Source organism: Amblyraja radiata, chromosome 14 (genome assembly GCF_010909765.2).
Source record: "Amblyraja radiata isolate CabotCenter1 chromosome 14, sAmbRad1.1.pri, whole genome shotgun sequence".
Taxonomy (NCBI): Eukaryota; Metazoa; Chordata; class Chondrichthyes; order Rajiformes; family Rajidae; genus Amblyraja; species Amblyraja radiata.
The window spans coordinates 32,275,464-32,290,266 of NC_045969.1; the positions used below are offsets into that span (position 1 = coordinate 32,275,464).

General features: G+C 43.3%; 1 protein-coding gene across 2 annotated transcripts in view; it reads right to left on the reverse strand.

Annotated features, from left to right (window-relative positions):
* Positions 1-240: 240 nt before the first annotated feature.
* ccdc80 (coiled-coil domain containing 80) overlaps positions 241-14,803 on the reverse strand; it is a 28,347-nt gene continuing 13,784 nt past the window's right edge. For both annotated transcript variants that reach the window (XM_033033052.1, XM_033033051.1), the window contains 4 exons: positions 9,592-9,743; positions 7,860-7,963; positions 6,878-6,958; positions 241-1,809 (listed from right to left, as the gene is read on the reverse strand). In XM_033033052.1, the coding sequence (XP_032888943.1) occupies positions 1,493-1,809; positions 6,878-6,958; positions 7,860-7,963; positions 9,592-9,743 (654 nt within the window). In that variant the 3' untranslated portion in view covers positions 241-1,492. The remainder of the gene's footprint in view (positions 1,810-6,877; positions 6,959-7,859; positions 7,964-9,591; positions 9,744-14,803) is intronic.

Consider the following 14,803-nt stretch of genomic DNA (forward strand, 5'->3'; position numbering starts at 1 on the left):
GGTCCACGGTGGTCCACGAATGCCGCACTGTTATCGCACGAGGTTCCCACGATGTTGAACTCTGGTTAACTCTTGCGTCAAGTCGCCCCGTGTAAAAGCCGCATGACAATTCATTTCACAATCTTAGCACATCTTGAAGTTGTTTACAGTCAATTAAATATCTTTGAGGCTTAGTCGCTGTTGTAATGTGAGATATGGCAGATTAATTGTGAGTAGCAAGCCCCACAAACAGCAACGGTATTAGCCAGATAATGTGTTTTAATGATGCAAATGCAAAATATCATGGAAATGTGAAACAAAAATAACATTGCTAGAAATATTCTGTGGGTCAGGTAAGTAAAATGGAATCAGGTCAATGACTTGAACTGTTTAAGAAGGAACTGTAGATGCTGGAAAATCAAAGGTAGACAAAAATGCTGGAGAAACTCAGCGGGTGCAGCAGCATCTATGGAGCGAAGGAAATCGGCAACGTTTCGGGCCGAAACCCTTCTTCAGACCTGAATGACTTGAACTGTTGCATCTGTTTCTACCTCCACAGATGCTGACTGACCTGATATGCACTGCAGAATTTTCTATTGTTATGATGTATCTGTGTCACAGAACATGGGTGTAGCAGCCTCCTGATGCTTTGTGAGACCATCTCATATTGCCCACAGTGTTTAATTCGAAAAATAAATGGCATTATCCAATTCAGTCAATGCCTTGCAAATGTGTCTTTGTAAATGTGTGTCAGATGCAATGCAGAGCCAAGGATATGTCATTCTTACAGCCCTTCAAATTGATGAGGATATTTTCATAGTGCAAGCACATTTCCTTCTTAGGTAAAATAACTAGTATTTGTAAAGATTGATGTATAAGGGGTATGATGCCAAATCCAAACATTTGAAATATTATGCATCTTTTGCATGCAATAAAATACATTCTATTCCATGCATGCATTCCATTGCAGCAGTTCTCAATAACATCTAAAGCAAGTGCTACCAAGACTGGTGTATTTTTTGCAAAATTTTCTTTCCATCAGCATAAATACAACTGTTGATTGAAAATTCAGAGGAACATTTCCGATTAAGTCTATTTCATACAGTCAGAGGCCATCTATTTCTATTTAATCCCTTAAATTTGATGCGTCTTTCTCCTTTTAATACACAATAAATATGCAGAACAAACAAAAAACCTCTAATTATGAATATACATACATTCCACGATAAGTATCAGCTGCAAGATATTTCTTGCAAAGAAGCTGACAACTGTATGGCTTCTGCTACTACTGTTTGTTCTTTAAATCGACAGGATCTAGAGATTAGTCTTTCAATATGTCCAAAATGTAATTGAAAATTGACATTTGTCCCTGATGACTATGGCAGAGTATGTTCTGTAATTATATAAAAAACAAAACTCCAATTGGTCTCAAATGGCATATGGTGGATGTTTTACAAAACCTGGTCCATGGATTTTGCAGCATTCTAATCAAAATGCCGCATTTTATTTTATCCTAGTAAGGGTATCCACCATAGTGACCTTGCTGATGGTATCCATCTTGGTAACCATGGTAACTGTATCCATATTCATCTTCTGGGCATCGCATGCCCAGGGACTGTTGAATCGACATTTCCTGCCGGCGGAGCTGCATCGAGTCAACAAGGTCGTACACAATGGCCATGTTCCACATTGGGGTTGGATACCAAGACTTGACGTTTCCATCCTTGCCCACCAAGAGCATTGAGAAATACTCTGCGCTGACCTGGAAATAGTCCCGTATGTCTTTCACCAAGGATTGCGAGAGTTCTTCGCGGTCTACAGATGCAGTGCCTGTACATGGAACAAACAGTCAATTCACTTATTTTACCAAACATATGATTCATAAAACTTCCTTCAACTGCGATTCTGGCGTAATTACCCTTTATTCATATTTTTCTTGAAAGTAATCAATTAATTCATAAATAACAATATCCCATTAAAAAAAAAATTATTGTGAAATACTGTACAAAGATTTTACTCAGAAGGCAAAATTACTACCTTATGATTAAGAAATAACTATTTATATATTTTTTAAAGTTTAGAGATACACCATGGAAACAGTCCTTTCAGCCGACACTAACCATCAATCATCTGGTCACATTAGTTTTGTGGTATCCTACTTTCTCATCCACTCCCCACACATTAGGACACAAAGTGCTGGAGTAACTCAGCATTTCTAGAGAACATGGATAGCCGACATTTCGGGTCGGGACCCTTCTTCAGAGTTTCTCCAGCACTTTGTGCCCTTTGTGTATTAACCTGTATCTGCAGGTCATTGTTCCTACACATTAGGGACTGTTTATAGAGAGACAATTTACCTACAACTTTGGGATGTCGGAGGAAACTGGAACACCTGGAGGAAACCCACGTGGTCACAGGGAGAAGGTGCAAACTCCACACAGACAGAACCTGAGGTCTGGATCAAACCTGGGTCTCTGACACTGTGAGTTATTACCTTTTCAGCTTAATGCATTTTAAGAATTTTGCTTACCATTTAAAATTCCATATAAAAGATATATGCAATCATTGCACTGAAATATAAATATAATCAATACTTTTTTTGTGATGTTGTGCATCATACTTACATCTCTGAAAAGTTTAAAAAAATAGATTGATGAACAATCATATATTCAATTATATATATTCAATCTTTGCATTTTTCCAATACGATCCATTGTAGAAGAAAAAGGGATGGCACAGTGGCGCAACGATAGAATTGCTGCCAGGTTCTCCGCTTTCCTTCCTCACTCCAAAGACGTACAGGTTTGTAGGTTAATTTACTTCTGTAAAGTGTAAATTGTGTCTCGTGTGCAGGATAGTGTGCTTGGACAGGGTGATCGTATATAGCATCGCTAAAGTCTAAACAGCAGCAAATAGATCTACATGAATAGATTTACATGCGTAATGGCACCATTTGTCTACAAAAAAACCCCACTGAATACAGTTAACTTATAAAGCCAGATTTGTATTCAATTCAGCAGATGTGGAATAAGACAAATTACACACAGATGTGAAGGTTTGTTTAACCAGTTTTGTTGAGATTGACTCAGATTAAGAAGCCAGCCAAACCTTTGAATCTGTACATTTTTAGTTTACTTCGATATTTGTATGAGATCACTGCCGGTATGTTCATCTTACCGGCAGTAGACCACATCAAATACCCCTGTCATGAGTACACAATCCCCATACCCTTAAAACAAAAAGTCGAAGTTGATTTTGAATGTTCTCCCAAGGAGCCTTGGCTAGTGGTGCCATGAATTCCAATGCAGTCCAACACTGAACCGCAATATTTCCTCCTCCCTGACTCCCACTGTGTGAGAAACAGAGGAAACCACATTCCTCCCAGGATTTCTGTGTTAGGAGTTGCTACTTTCTTCAATTTTAACTTGTGAACAGAAGGCTGATAGCAACAGAATTACAAGAAGACAAACTTTGAAAACTGCCACATCTGAAACAAGAAACAGTGGAATTTTGGCCTTCTGTGCTGCGATTTCCGAGAGAACGCCGCCACCTACGGCCGTCAGGGGGTCCGCCCCTCCGCCGCATGTGTGCCGAGGATTTTTCCCGTTGATGAAAAATGACAGAGATATTAATGTTTTTACAAAATTCCCCATTCTCTCAGCTGCCCCTGCTGGAGGGAGGGGGAGGGACTATAAAACCAGGAAGTGGTGTGCCTCAATCAGTCTCTGCAAGTGGTGTGCCTCAATCAGAGCTCTGAATAACACTGAACAAATGTCTCCACAGCTGTGAGTACCCATAATGTGGTTTGAAAATGAAAATATGGTTAGTTTGAGGAAAAAAGCACTGCAAATAGTTGTTCGGGTTGAAGTAAAAAGGCACCCTCTCTCTCTCTCCCCACCTCTCTCTCTCCCCACCTCTCTCTCTCTCCCTATCCCTCTCTCTTTCTCTCTCTCTCTCTCTCCCCCCTCTCTCTCCCTTTCTCTCTCTCTCCCCTCCTCTCTCTCCTCCCCCCCTCTCTCTCTCTCTCCCCTCCTCTCTCTCCCCCCTCTCCCCATCACCCCCCTCTCCTCTCCCCCCTCCTCTCTCCCCCACTCCCTCCTCCCTCCTCTCCTCCCCCCCCCTCTCCTCCCCCCCTCTCCTCCCCCCCCTCTCCTCCCCCCCCCTCTCCTCCCCCTCCCTCTCTCTCTCTCTCCCCTCTTTTTCTCCCTCTCCTCCCCTCCATCCCTTCCCCCACCGTCCCTCCCCTAAACCCCCCTCCCCTCCACACACCCCTACCCCCTTCCCTCCACCCTCCCTCCCCCTCCCTGCTCCCCACCTCTCCCCCTCCCCTCACCTCACCCCCCTCTCAGCACACCCTATCTCTCCCCCTCTCCCCCCTCCCCCTCTCCCCCCCTAAACCCCCTCCCCTCCACACCCCCTCCCACCCTCCCCCCTCCATCCCCCTCCCTGCTCCCCACCTCTCCCCCTCACCCCCTCTGGAGTTCCTGAAAAAACAAATCCAAGTTTGTCCAATCTCTCCTGTAGCTAATGCAGCATCCTGGTAAACCTCTTCTGCTTCCTCTCCAAAGGGCGGCACAGTGGCGCAGCAGTAGATGGGGAACACGATGGCGTAGCGGTAGAGTTGCGGTACAGTGCCAGAGACCTGGGTTCTACCCTGACTGTGGGTGCTGCCTATACGCAGTTTGTACGTTTTTCCCTGTGACCCACTGGTTTTCTCCAGATGCTCCGGTTTTCTCCCACATTCCAAAGATGTACACGTTTGCAGGTTAATTGGCTTCTGTAAAATTGTAAATTGTCCCTAGTGTGTTGAACAGTGCTAGTGTATGGGGATCTCTGGTCGGCGGTGAGATGAAGGGCCTGTTTCTGTGCTGTATCTCTAACGTCTAAAATAAAGTTGAAAGCCGCCACATCCTTCCTGGAATGGGGACCAGAATTGCATACAATACTCCAAACGTGGCCGAACCAAACTCTTTTAGAGGTGCATCATGATTTCTTAACTCTTATACTCATTGCCCCAACTGATGTAAAGTACAGACTTGGTGCAAGTAGGTAAATTGATTAATTTTACAATGCACTCAACACACAGGATAAACAAAATAAATATAGGAAACACTTTAGATAGACAAGGGCTGATTAGGGAGAGTTAGCATGGTTTTGTACATGGGAGGTCATGTCACACGAATCTGATTGAGTTTTTTGAAGATGTGACCAAAAAGGTTGATGGGGGCAGAGGTGTAGGTCTTGTATCCATGGATTTCAGTAAAGCATTCGACAAGGTTCCACATGGTCGGCTGCTCTGGAAGGTCAAATTGCATGGGATCCAAGGAGGGATAGCCGAATGGATAGAAGATTGGCTTCATGGATGGAAGCAGAGAGTGATGGTGGAAGGTTGCTTCTCGGACTGGAGGCCTGTGACTAGTGGTGTGCCTCAGGGTTCGGTGCTGGGCCCATTACTGTTTGTCATCTACATCAATGATTTGGATGAGAACATACATGGCAAGATTAGCAAGTTTACAGATTACACTAAAGTGGGTGGTATTGCAGATAGTGAAGATGGATATCATAAATTGCAGCAAGATCTTGATTGGTTGTCCAGGTGGACTGCGGAATGTTGGATGGAATTTAATGCAGAGAAATGTGAGGAGTTGCATTTTGGAAAGTCTAACATGGGCAGGATCGACACAGTGAATGGTAGGGCTTTGGGGAGTGTTGTAAAGGAGAGGGATCTAGGAGTGCAGGTACATAGTTCCTTGAAGGTGGCATCATAAGTAGATGGGGTGATCAAAAAGGTTTTTGGCACATTGGCCATCAGTCTTGAGTATAGAAGTTGGGAGGTCATGTTACCGTTATACAAGACATTGATGAGGCCGTATTTAGAGTATTGTGTTCAGTTCTAGGCACCATGTTATAGGAAAGATGTTGCCAAGTTGGAAAGCGTACAGAGAAGATTTGCGAGGATTTTGCCAGGACTCAAGGGTCTGAGCAGGCTGGGACTCTATTCCTTGGAGCACAGGAGGATGAGGAGTGATCTTATAGAGGTGTATAAAATCATGAGAGGAATAGATTGGGTAGACGCACAGAGTCTCTTACCCAGAGTAGGGGAATCAAGAACCAGAGGTTTAAGGTGAGGGGGAGAAAGATTTAATAGGAACTGGAGGGATAACTTTTCACTCAAAGGCTGGTGGGTGTTTGGAACGAGCTGCCAGAGGATGTATTTGAGGCAGGTCCTATTGCAATTTTAAAGAAAAATTTAGACAGGTATATGGATAGGACCAGTTTAGAGGGAAATGAGCCAAACGCAGGCAGGTGGGACTATTGTAGATGGGACACATTGGTCGGTGTGGGCATGTTGGGCTGAAGGGCCTATTTCCATGCTGTAAGACTGTATGACTCTCTTTGTCTTTATAAATGTTGGCCATGAGGTGAAACATGATCATGTAAAACTGCAAAGCCTCTCTTAAATTACCCTCCTGAACACAAAATCATTATTTCCATATACGTGTATGTGTTGGAAGAATCTGAAGAAAGGTCCTGACACGAAACATCACTTATCCATGTTCTCACCTAATCATGTTCCCCAGTGATGCTGCCTGACTCGCTGAGCGACTCCAGCAGTTTGTATCTTTTTTTTAGTAAACCAGTATCTGCAGTTCATTGTATCAACTTTGGAATATATTGGCTGTCGTAAGCAGATGAGGTTTAGTCCAAACAACTGCATAAAGTCTGAAAAAGAGTCTCGACCCGAAACGTGAGCTAATCATGATCTCCTGGGATGATGCATGACATTCCGAGTTACCCCAGCACTTTGTGTCTTTCTTTGGTATAAACCAGCATCTGCAGTTATTTATTATTTCATAAAGATTGTTAAACTTATCCAATTTTGTGAAAATAATCTTACCATTAATAGGAAAGAGTTCTAAAACGCCTCCAACATCAATGCCCACACCCATCATCTTCAGCACAGCCAAGTGACGTAAACCTTCAAAATAAGAGATTTATTCTTATGTTAATCTTCAGGAATAAATCGCAGTCCACAAGTAAATTCTGAAGATACCGGGAAAAAGTTCGGAAGGTCCCAACCCAAATCGTCACCTATCCACGTTCTCTAGAGATGCTGCCTGACCCGCTGAGTTACTCCAGCACTTTGTGTCCTTTTGTGTAAACCAGCATCTGCAGTTCCTTGTTTCTACCTCCTACTGAATATTGTTTTGGAATTTAAAGAACTAGATCGTTCTTATACATTCTATTTGTTGGTGATTCAGGTTGGTGAAAATAATATTAATTGCAGTTGTATTTGGTTCCTACTAAAATGAACCATGATAAATCTTAGAAATTGACAGCAATTACTTTAGACTTTAGAGATACAATGCATAAACAGACCCATCGGCCCACCAAGCCCGCGCCAACCAGCGATCACCCCATACATTAGTTCTATATCACACACTAAGGACAATTTACCGAAATCAATTGACCTACAAACCTACACGACTTTGGAGTGAGGGAGGAAACCGTCCCATCCAGAGAAAACCCACGTGGCCATAGGGAGAACATGCAAATTCCATACAGATAGCACCTGTAGTCAGGATCGAACCTGGCGCTAGAAGGTAGCAACTCTACCGCTGCACCACTGTGTCCTTTTGTGTAAACCAGCATCTGCAGTTGCTTGTTTCTACTTCTGACTGAACACAGGTTTGGATATTTAAAGAACTAGATTGTGGGTGATTCAGGTTGGTTACATTAAGATTAGTTTGATTGTTGTATTTCATTCCAACTAAAATGAACGATAAGAAATATTTGAAATCGATAGCAGTGTATTCCAAATGATATTCCTCTATGTAATGCAAGGATAGACACTGATTGATAAGAAGGCTGAATCTTACCCAGGTTACAAGCTTGTGAGTTTAAGGCATAAAGCTGATGTTGGTATGCCCATTCTTCGTCACTTGGGGTAGAAATAATAAATAAACGTCTTCTCCAGCGGAATCTGAGGGGGAGAACGAGCTAATGAAAACACTTCCTTAATTATTTCTCTATTCTCAGCTCTGCTGCCATGTAGTTTACAGGAACTCCAGGGTAACCGGTACATAGGGAAAGGTCTCCTATGCTTTATGCTTCTTCCCCTCTGTTATCAAACTTCTGAATGGTCCTTCCATAAGCGAGAGTACCGACCAATTCTCCTCTACACATTGCGGACATTGTACTTTGTCTCAGGAAATGGTGCACTACAATGCTGAAAACTATAATCTGTACCCTGTATCTTCCCCTTTGTTCTACTATAGTAGATTCATAGTGTCATACAGTATGGAAACAGGCCCTTCGCCCAACTTGCTCACACCGACTAACATGTCCCATCTACACTAGTACCACTTGCCTGCGTTTGGCCCATAACCCTCCAAAACCTATCCTATCCTTTTATCTGCCTAAATGTTTCTTAAACATTGCGATAGTCCCTGCCTCAGCTACCTCCTCCTTTCATACAGCTCGTTCCATACACCAACCACCCTTTGTGTAAAAAAGTTACCCCTCAGGTTCCTATCAAATCTTCTAGCCCTCACCATAAACTTTTGTCCTCTGGTTCTCGAATCCCCTGTAATTACTCGATCCCCTGTACTTGAGATTGGCTTGAGATTGTATTTAGGTATAATATTATCTGACTTGACTGGATAGCATGCAAAACAAAGCTTTTCACTGCACCTCATTATACATGACAATAAGAAACCTCAACCCACCCCGGTATTATTTCTCCCACCACCTACCATCCCCACCCCCCTCCCAATCACCTTACTCCTTCCCCCCCTTCCTACACTCATCTCCCATTCCCCTAGTCTCCATTTTGCTTTTAATTCCCTCTTTTCCCCGTCCCTTTCCGTCTACACCCCTCCCTCCGGCTTTACATTTCACTCTTCTTCTTCTTCTCTCTTTTTCTGACCCCATTTGGTTCTTTCTCCCACTGATTGCCAGCAAAGATATCAAATTCAATGACTCGCAGTTCAACTGCTTCTATTTAAGTGAGCGTCAACAATGCACCAGATCATGAATTGATAAATAAATGGACAAAGCAGAGAATTGTGGCTGCAGCCCAGACCATCACACAAACCAGCCTCCTTTCCATTGACTCCATCTACACTTCAAGCTGCTTCGGCAAGGCCAGCAGCATAATCAAGGATGAGTCTCACCACAGGTGTCTCACTCTCTCTTCTTCCCTCTCCCCTCTCCCCTCAGGCAAGAGGCACAGAAGTGTGACAGCGCACACCACCAGATTCAGAGTCAGTTTCTTCCCAGCTTATATCAGGCAACTGAACCATCTTACCAGTAACTAGAGAGAGGTCCTGAGCTACTATCTACTACATTGAAGACCCTCGGGCTATCTTTAATCAGACTTTATTGGAGTTTATCTTGCACTAACCGTTATTCCCTTTGTCTTGTATCTGTGGACGGCTTGAATGTAATCATGAATGGTCTTTCCACTGACTGGATAGCACGCAACAAAAAGCTTTTCTCTGTACCTCGGTACATGTGACTATAAACTAAACTCAAATATAAATCTGCTTTTGGGAACTGAAATAAATCACTCTCATTTTTATTACACTTTTATTTTCAGACTGCACATACCTGGACAAAAAGCTTTCTAGTGACCTCGGTTTGTCTTCCTTCTTGCATTGTGTTCCATCTTTCTTCTGTTTTTCCATCTCTTTGATCCTTGTTGTGAAGGTTTCAATCAGATCAAAGATGGCTTGCATTGCTATGGGTACTTCGTAAAATTGCTGTAAATACAGACATCTGTGATTAATGTTTTCTGCTGCACATGAACGAATCGTTTGACCAGTATAACAAGATATTATGGCAACATATCATATAGGTCCAATTCAGTGAATACAATAGTATGCATTTATATGATGCATTTAACACACCAGGTTATCCCAGGAATTTCTCCGAAGCTGACCTGTACAAAAATCAAGGCCAAATAAAAGAAAGGGACTTTCGGATAGATAGCCAAGACGTCATAGAGTAATAGAGCATTGAAACAGGCCCTTTGGCCTAACCTAGCCGTGCTAGTCCCACTGGCCCACATTTGGCCCATATCCCTCTATACCTTTCCTAACCATGTATCTGTCCAAATGTTTTTTAAATGTTGTTACAGTGTCTGTCTCAACTACATCCTCTGGCAGCTCGTTCCATATACCCACCACCTTCTATGTGGAAAACGTTGCCTCTCCAGTTCCTATTAAATCATTCCCCTCACACTTTAAACCGATGTCCTCTGGTTCTTGATTCCCGGACGCTGGATAAAAGGCTTTGTGCATTCACCCTATCTATTCCAGATAAGTAAGGATAATGTAACTAAAGATTTACATTTGAAGGAGCATTTGAAGGACGAATGGAGAGATGGGCTGGTGGACATGTTCAGAGAAGGGATCCCTGAATGTCTGACCTAGATAGCTCTCGGAATGCCACTGTCATAGTGGAGAGTGTGCAGAAGGGTGGAGATGACGCAGCATTTTGCACAGAAGTGGGGTTGAAAGGATAGAGACCATGGATGGATTGGAGTTGCAGGTTAATTTCACCAGTGGATCACTTTTATGAATGAAGCTGTATCCATATCTACCCAACTCGAAATTCATTAAGGCCTTTCGGCCCAATGATCTGTGCCAACCAAGTTGCCTGACCGAGCTAATCCCACTCACTCACACTGGCTTTAGCCCCTTTAAACGTTACCTATCCATGTAACCTGTCCAGTGTCTTTCAAATGCCCTAATTGTAGCCACTTCTACCACTTGCTTTGGCAGCGCGTCCCATGTAATCATGATCTTCCTTGTGAAGAAGATTGCCCTCAGGTCCCTTTTAAATAGTTCCCCTCTCACCTTAAACCTATGGCCTTTAGCTTTATCCTCTCCTGCCCTAGGGACAAGACATCCTATCTATGATCCTCATGATTCTATAGACCTTTATAAGGTCACCCCTTAACATCCTATGCTCCAGGGAAAAAAAGCCTCTTCTTATAGGTCAAATCCTCCAGAAGCTGTACCCATATCAACCTATCAGTCTGAAGATGGGTCCCGATCTGAAACGTCACCTATCCATGTTCTCCAGACATGCTACCTGACTTGCTGAGTTACGTCAGCACTCTATGTCTGTTTTTGTAAACCAGCATCTGCAGTTCCTTGTGTCATTACCTACCACTTGCCAGGTCTCATCCTGCACCCACCTCTCTTTTCCAGCTTTCTCTCCCTACTCCAATCAGTCTGCATAAAGGTCCCGACCTGATACATCATCCATCCATGTTCTCCATGGATCCTGCGCAACCTGCCGAGTTACACCAGCACTTTGTGTTTGTATCTTTTCTACCTAACTTGTAGTAAATCTCCTAGCTAACAATGAACATTAAATAAGAATTCTTTCAACTGTCTAGTTTTATTTAGACACAGCGTGGAAACAGGCCCTTCGGCCCACCGAGTCCGCGCCGATCCCCGCACATTAACACTATCCTACACACAAGGGACAATTTACAATTATACCAAGCCAATTAACCTACAAATCTGTACGTCTTTGAAGTGTTGGAGGAAACCAGAGCACCCGGAAAAAAAACACGCAGGTCACGGGGAGAACGCACAAACTCCATTCAGACAGCACCTGTAGTCAGGATCGAACTGGGTTCTCTGGAGCTGTAAGGCAGCAACTCTATTGCTGCACCACTCTGCCGCCCATGACAACGGGTGTTTGACCTCAAATGACAACTGTTTCTCTTTCCGCTGATGCTGCCTGACCTGCTGTGTGTTTCCAGTAGTTTATTTTCTCTAAGTCTCCACTCCTGCTGTATGTTTCCAGCATCTGCGTTTATTTGATTTCCTAGAACTGCAGATGTCAGCTGTTGAACCAGGAGCATTGGAATGTTTGGCCATCTCTCTGTATGCTTACACGGTGGGAATCTCTAGAAGATTTGTTGCTTACCTAAACCGTGCAAACTAAGTACGGCCCTAACTGGGAGACCTCCAACCTGCGAGGACTGTCTTATAGAAACCTTTAAAAGCACAACGATCCCGGGCACAATGTAAGGGAAATAATTTACAGCTGGCAAGTGCATGGTCAATGGAAAATTCCTGTTCATCCATGGGCAGACTCACAGAAACTATGTTTAAAGTAATTTGAAATGATGTCTAGGCTGGCTGACAGAGCAATCCCATTCGCCACTGATTTTAGTTTAGTTTAGAGATACAGTGTGGAAACAGGCCCTTCAGTCCACGCCGACCTATGATCACCCGCGCACTAGTTCTATCCTACACACTAGAGGCAACTGCACCATCCTAACACCAACTAGAGAGTGGTCCTGACCTACCATCGACCTCATTGGAGAACCTCGGGCTATCTTCAATCGGAGTTTACTGGACCTTATCTTGCACTAAATATTATTCCCTGTAACATGTATCTGTACACTGTAGATGGCTTGATTGTAATCATGTACTGTCTTTCCGCTGACTGGATAGTACGCGACAAAAGCTTTTCACTGTACCTCGGTACACATGACAATAAACTAAACTAAACTACAAAGCCACATGTCTTTGGGATGTGGGAGGAAACTGGAGCACCCAGAGCAAACCCACGCAGTCACAGGGAGAATATGGAAACTCCGTACAGACAGCACCCAAGGTCAGGATCGAACTTTTTCTCTGGCACTGTAAAGCAGCAGCTCTACCGCTGTGCCACTATGCCGCCCTTGTTAACCTATTCTCCTCGTACTACCATAAAATCTCCCCAAGTCACTTTGAACACTCTTAATTTTAGTCCCTCATCATTTTCGATTCCACCATTTATAAAGTATTCTCCTTTTCTACGGGGGCGGGCACAGTGGCTCAGCTGGTAGAGTTGCTGCCTCACAGCACCAGAGTCCCGGGATCGATTCTGACCTTGAATGCTCCCTGTGTGGAGTTTGCACGTTCTCCCTGTGATCACATGGGATTCCAACGGACACTCCAGTTTCCTCCCACATCCCAAATACGTGCGGGTTTGTAGGTTAAATGGCCTCTGTACGTGTGGTTAAGAAAATGAGATAACGTAGAACTGGTGTGAGCGGGTGATCGATGGCCTTGCTTGGAAGCGATGGGATGAATGGCCTATTTTCATCCTTTTTGCAGAGTGTAGATGTCATATTTTCCTACATTTTATTCCATCTGTCACGTGCTTGTTTATTCAATTAACAAAGTTACTCCAGCGTTTTGTGTCAATTTTTTGTAAACTAGCATCTGCTGTTCTTTGGTTTAACAATGAAATACTCTTGGCTCAACTCCCACCAAACTCTGCAGCCATCCAGCACCCCAACTGTTTAGCCAAATTGTTAAGGCAGAGGTTCACTTGCATCTCCTCCAATCTCATCGACTATCCATTATTCTCTGTGTGAGATCCTATATATCGGCCAGACCAAGCACAGACTGGGCGATCGTTTTGCTGAACACTTACGCACGGACCACCCATCCTTTTTTTCCAGAGATGCTGCCTGACCCACTGAGTTATTCCAGCACTTTGTGTTTACCTTTGACTTTCATCCAAATCACCAGGAGCACTGGATGAAGCACCGAGAGACAAGATTTAGGATATTGTCAATTACATGGACCTGCTGGATCAGCTGCTTTGTATTTTAAAAACTGTCCCGAAAATTTGTTACAGATTTTTTTTGAGAATGGGGGAACTGCACTGCAGCAGATGCCAAAATGAGCATCTGAAAGCTCCCTGGGAGTAGACTTCACATGTTTCATGGGTGCAAGAAGCTGTTCCAACATCAATACCATGTGGAGAGTTAGTTGAGTGTTGAATCTTTTATTATTTTCGTATCCTTGGAGATAGAAGCAAAACATTCTGGAGTCAAGCGAAATCTAGTGCGCTAATCTTTTGCTGAAATTTGTTTATTGATTTTTGCTTCATAGATTATAAAATAAATCATATGGATTAACAGAGTCTACTGTTTCCAAAGGCTACATAAAATGATGTAGAAACAAGGAACTGTAGATACTGGCGAAAACACAAAAGGACACAAACTGCTGGAGTAATTCAGCGGGTCAGGCTGCATCTCTGGAGAACATGATAGGTGATGTTCCGGTCGAGATGCTTCTTCAGATTGAAACGTTACCTAACCATATTCCCCAGAGATGCTGCCTGACCTGTTGAGTTACTCCAGCACTCTGTGTTCTTTTGAACATAAAATGATGCTATGCCCAAGTTATTTTTAGTGAGCAAGTTACAATAACCAGGTTCTCATTTCAAATGGTATTGCCAAATATTATGTGTGTGAAATGTAGTTCGACACATTACGATTTTCCAAGAGTTTTTCCGTGCACTGATTATAAGAGAGTGGTTCCTAGTCTTATTTGCATAAGCAGTGGTGCAGCTGTTGCCCCACAGCACCAGAGACCCGGGATTGATTCTGACCTCATGTCCCACTAGGGTCAGGCAGTGACCAGGGTCAGGCAGGAGACCTTAGTTCACATGACAATAATAAACCAAAACTAAAACCTGTAACGCTGCAGCATGTGAAAAGGTTACTGAAACTTAAATAGTGAAACCATTTATTCAGATAATTTAGTTTTATTATTGTAACGTGTACAGAGGTACAGTGAAAAGCTTTGTGTTGTATGCTATCCAATCAAATCAGATAATATTATGCATGAATGAAATCATGTCAAACTCCAGTACAATAGGTAGAGCAAAGAGGAAGATACAGTGTTTTACTTCTCAGCATCAGTACCATAGGTGAAGCCCAATGTCCACAATGGGGGGAGAGGTGAATCAAACAGCTTACAGAAGGACAGTTGACGTCTGATAACAGAAGAAGCTC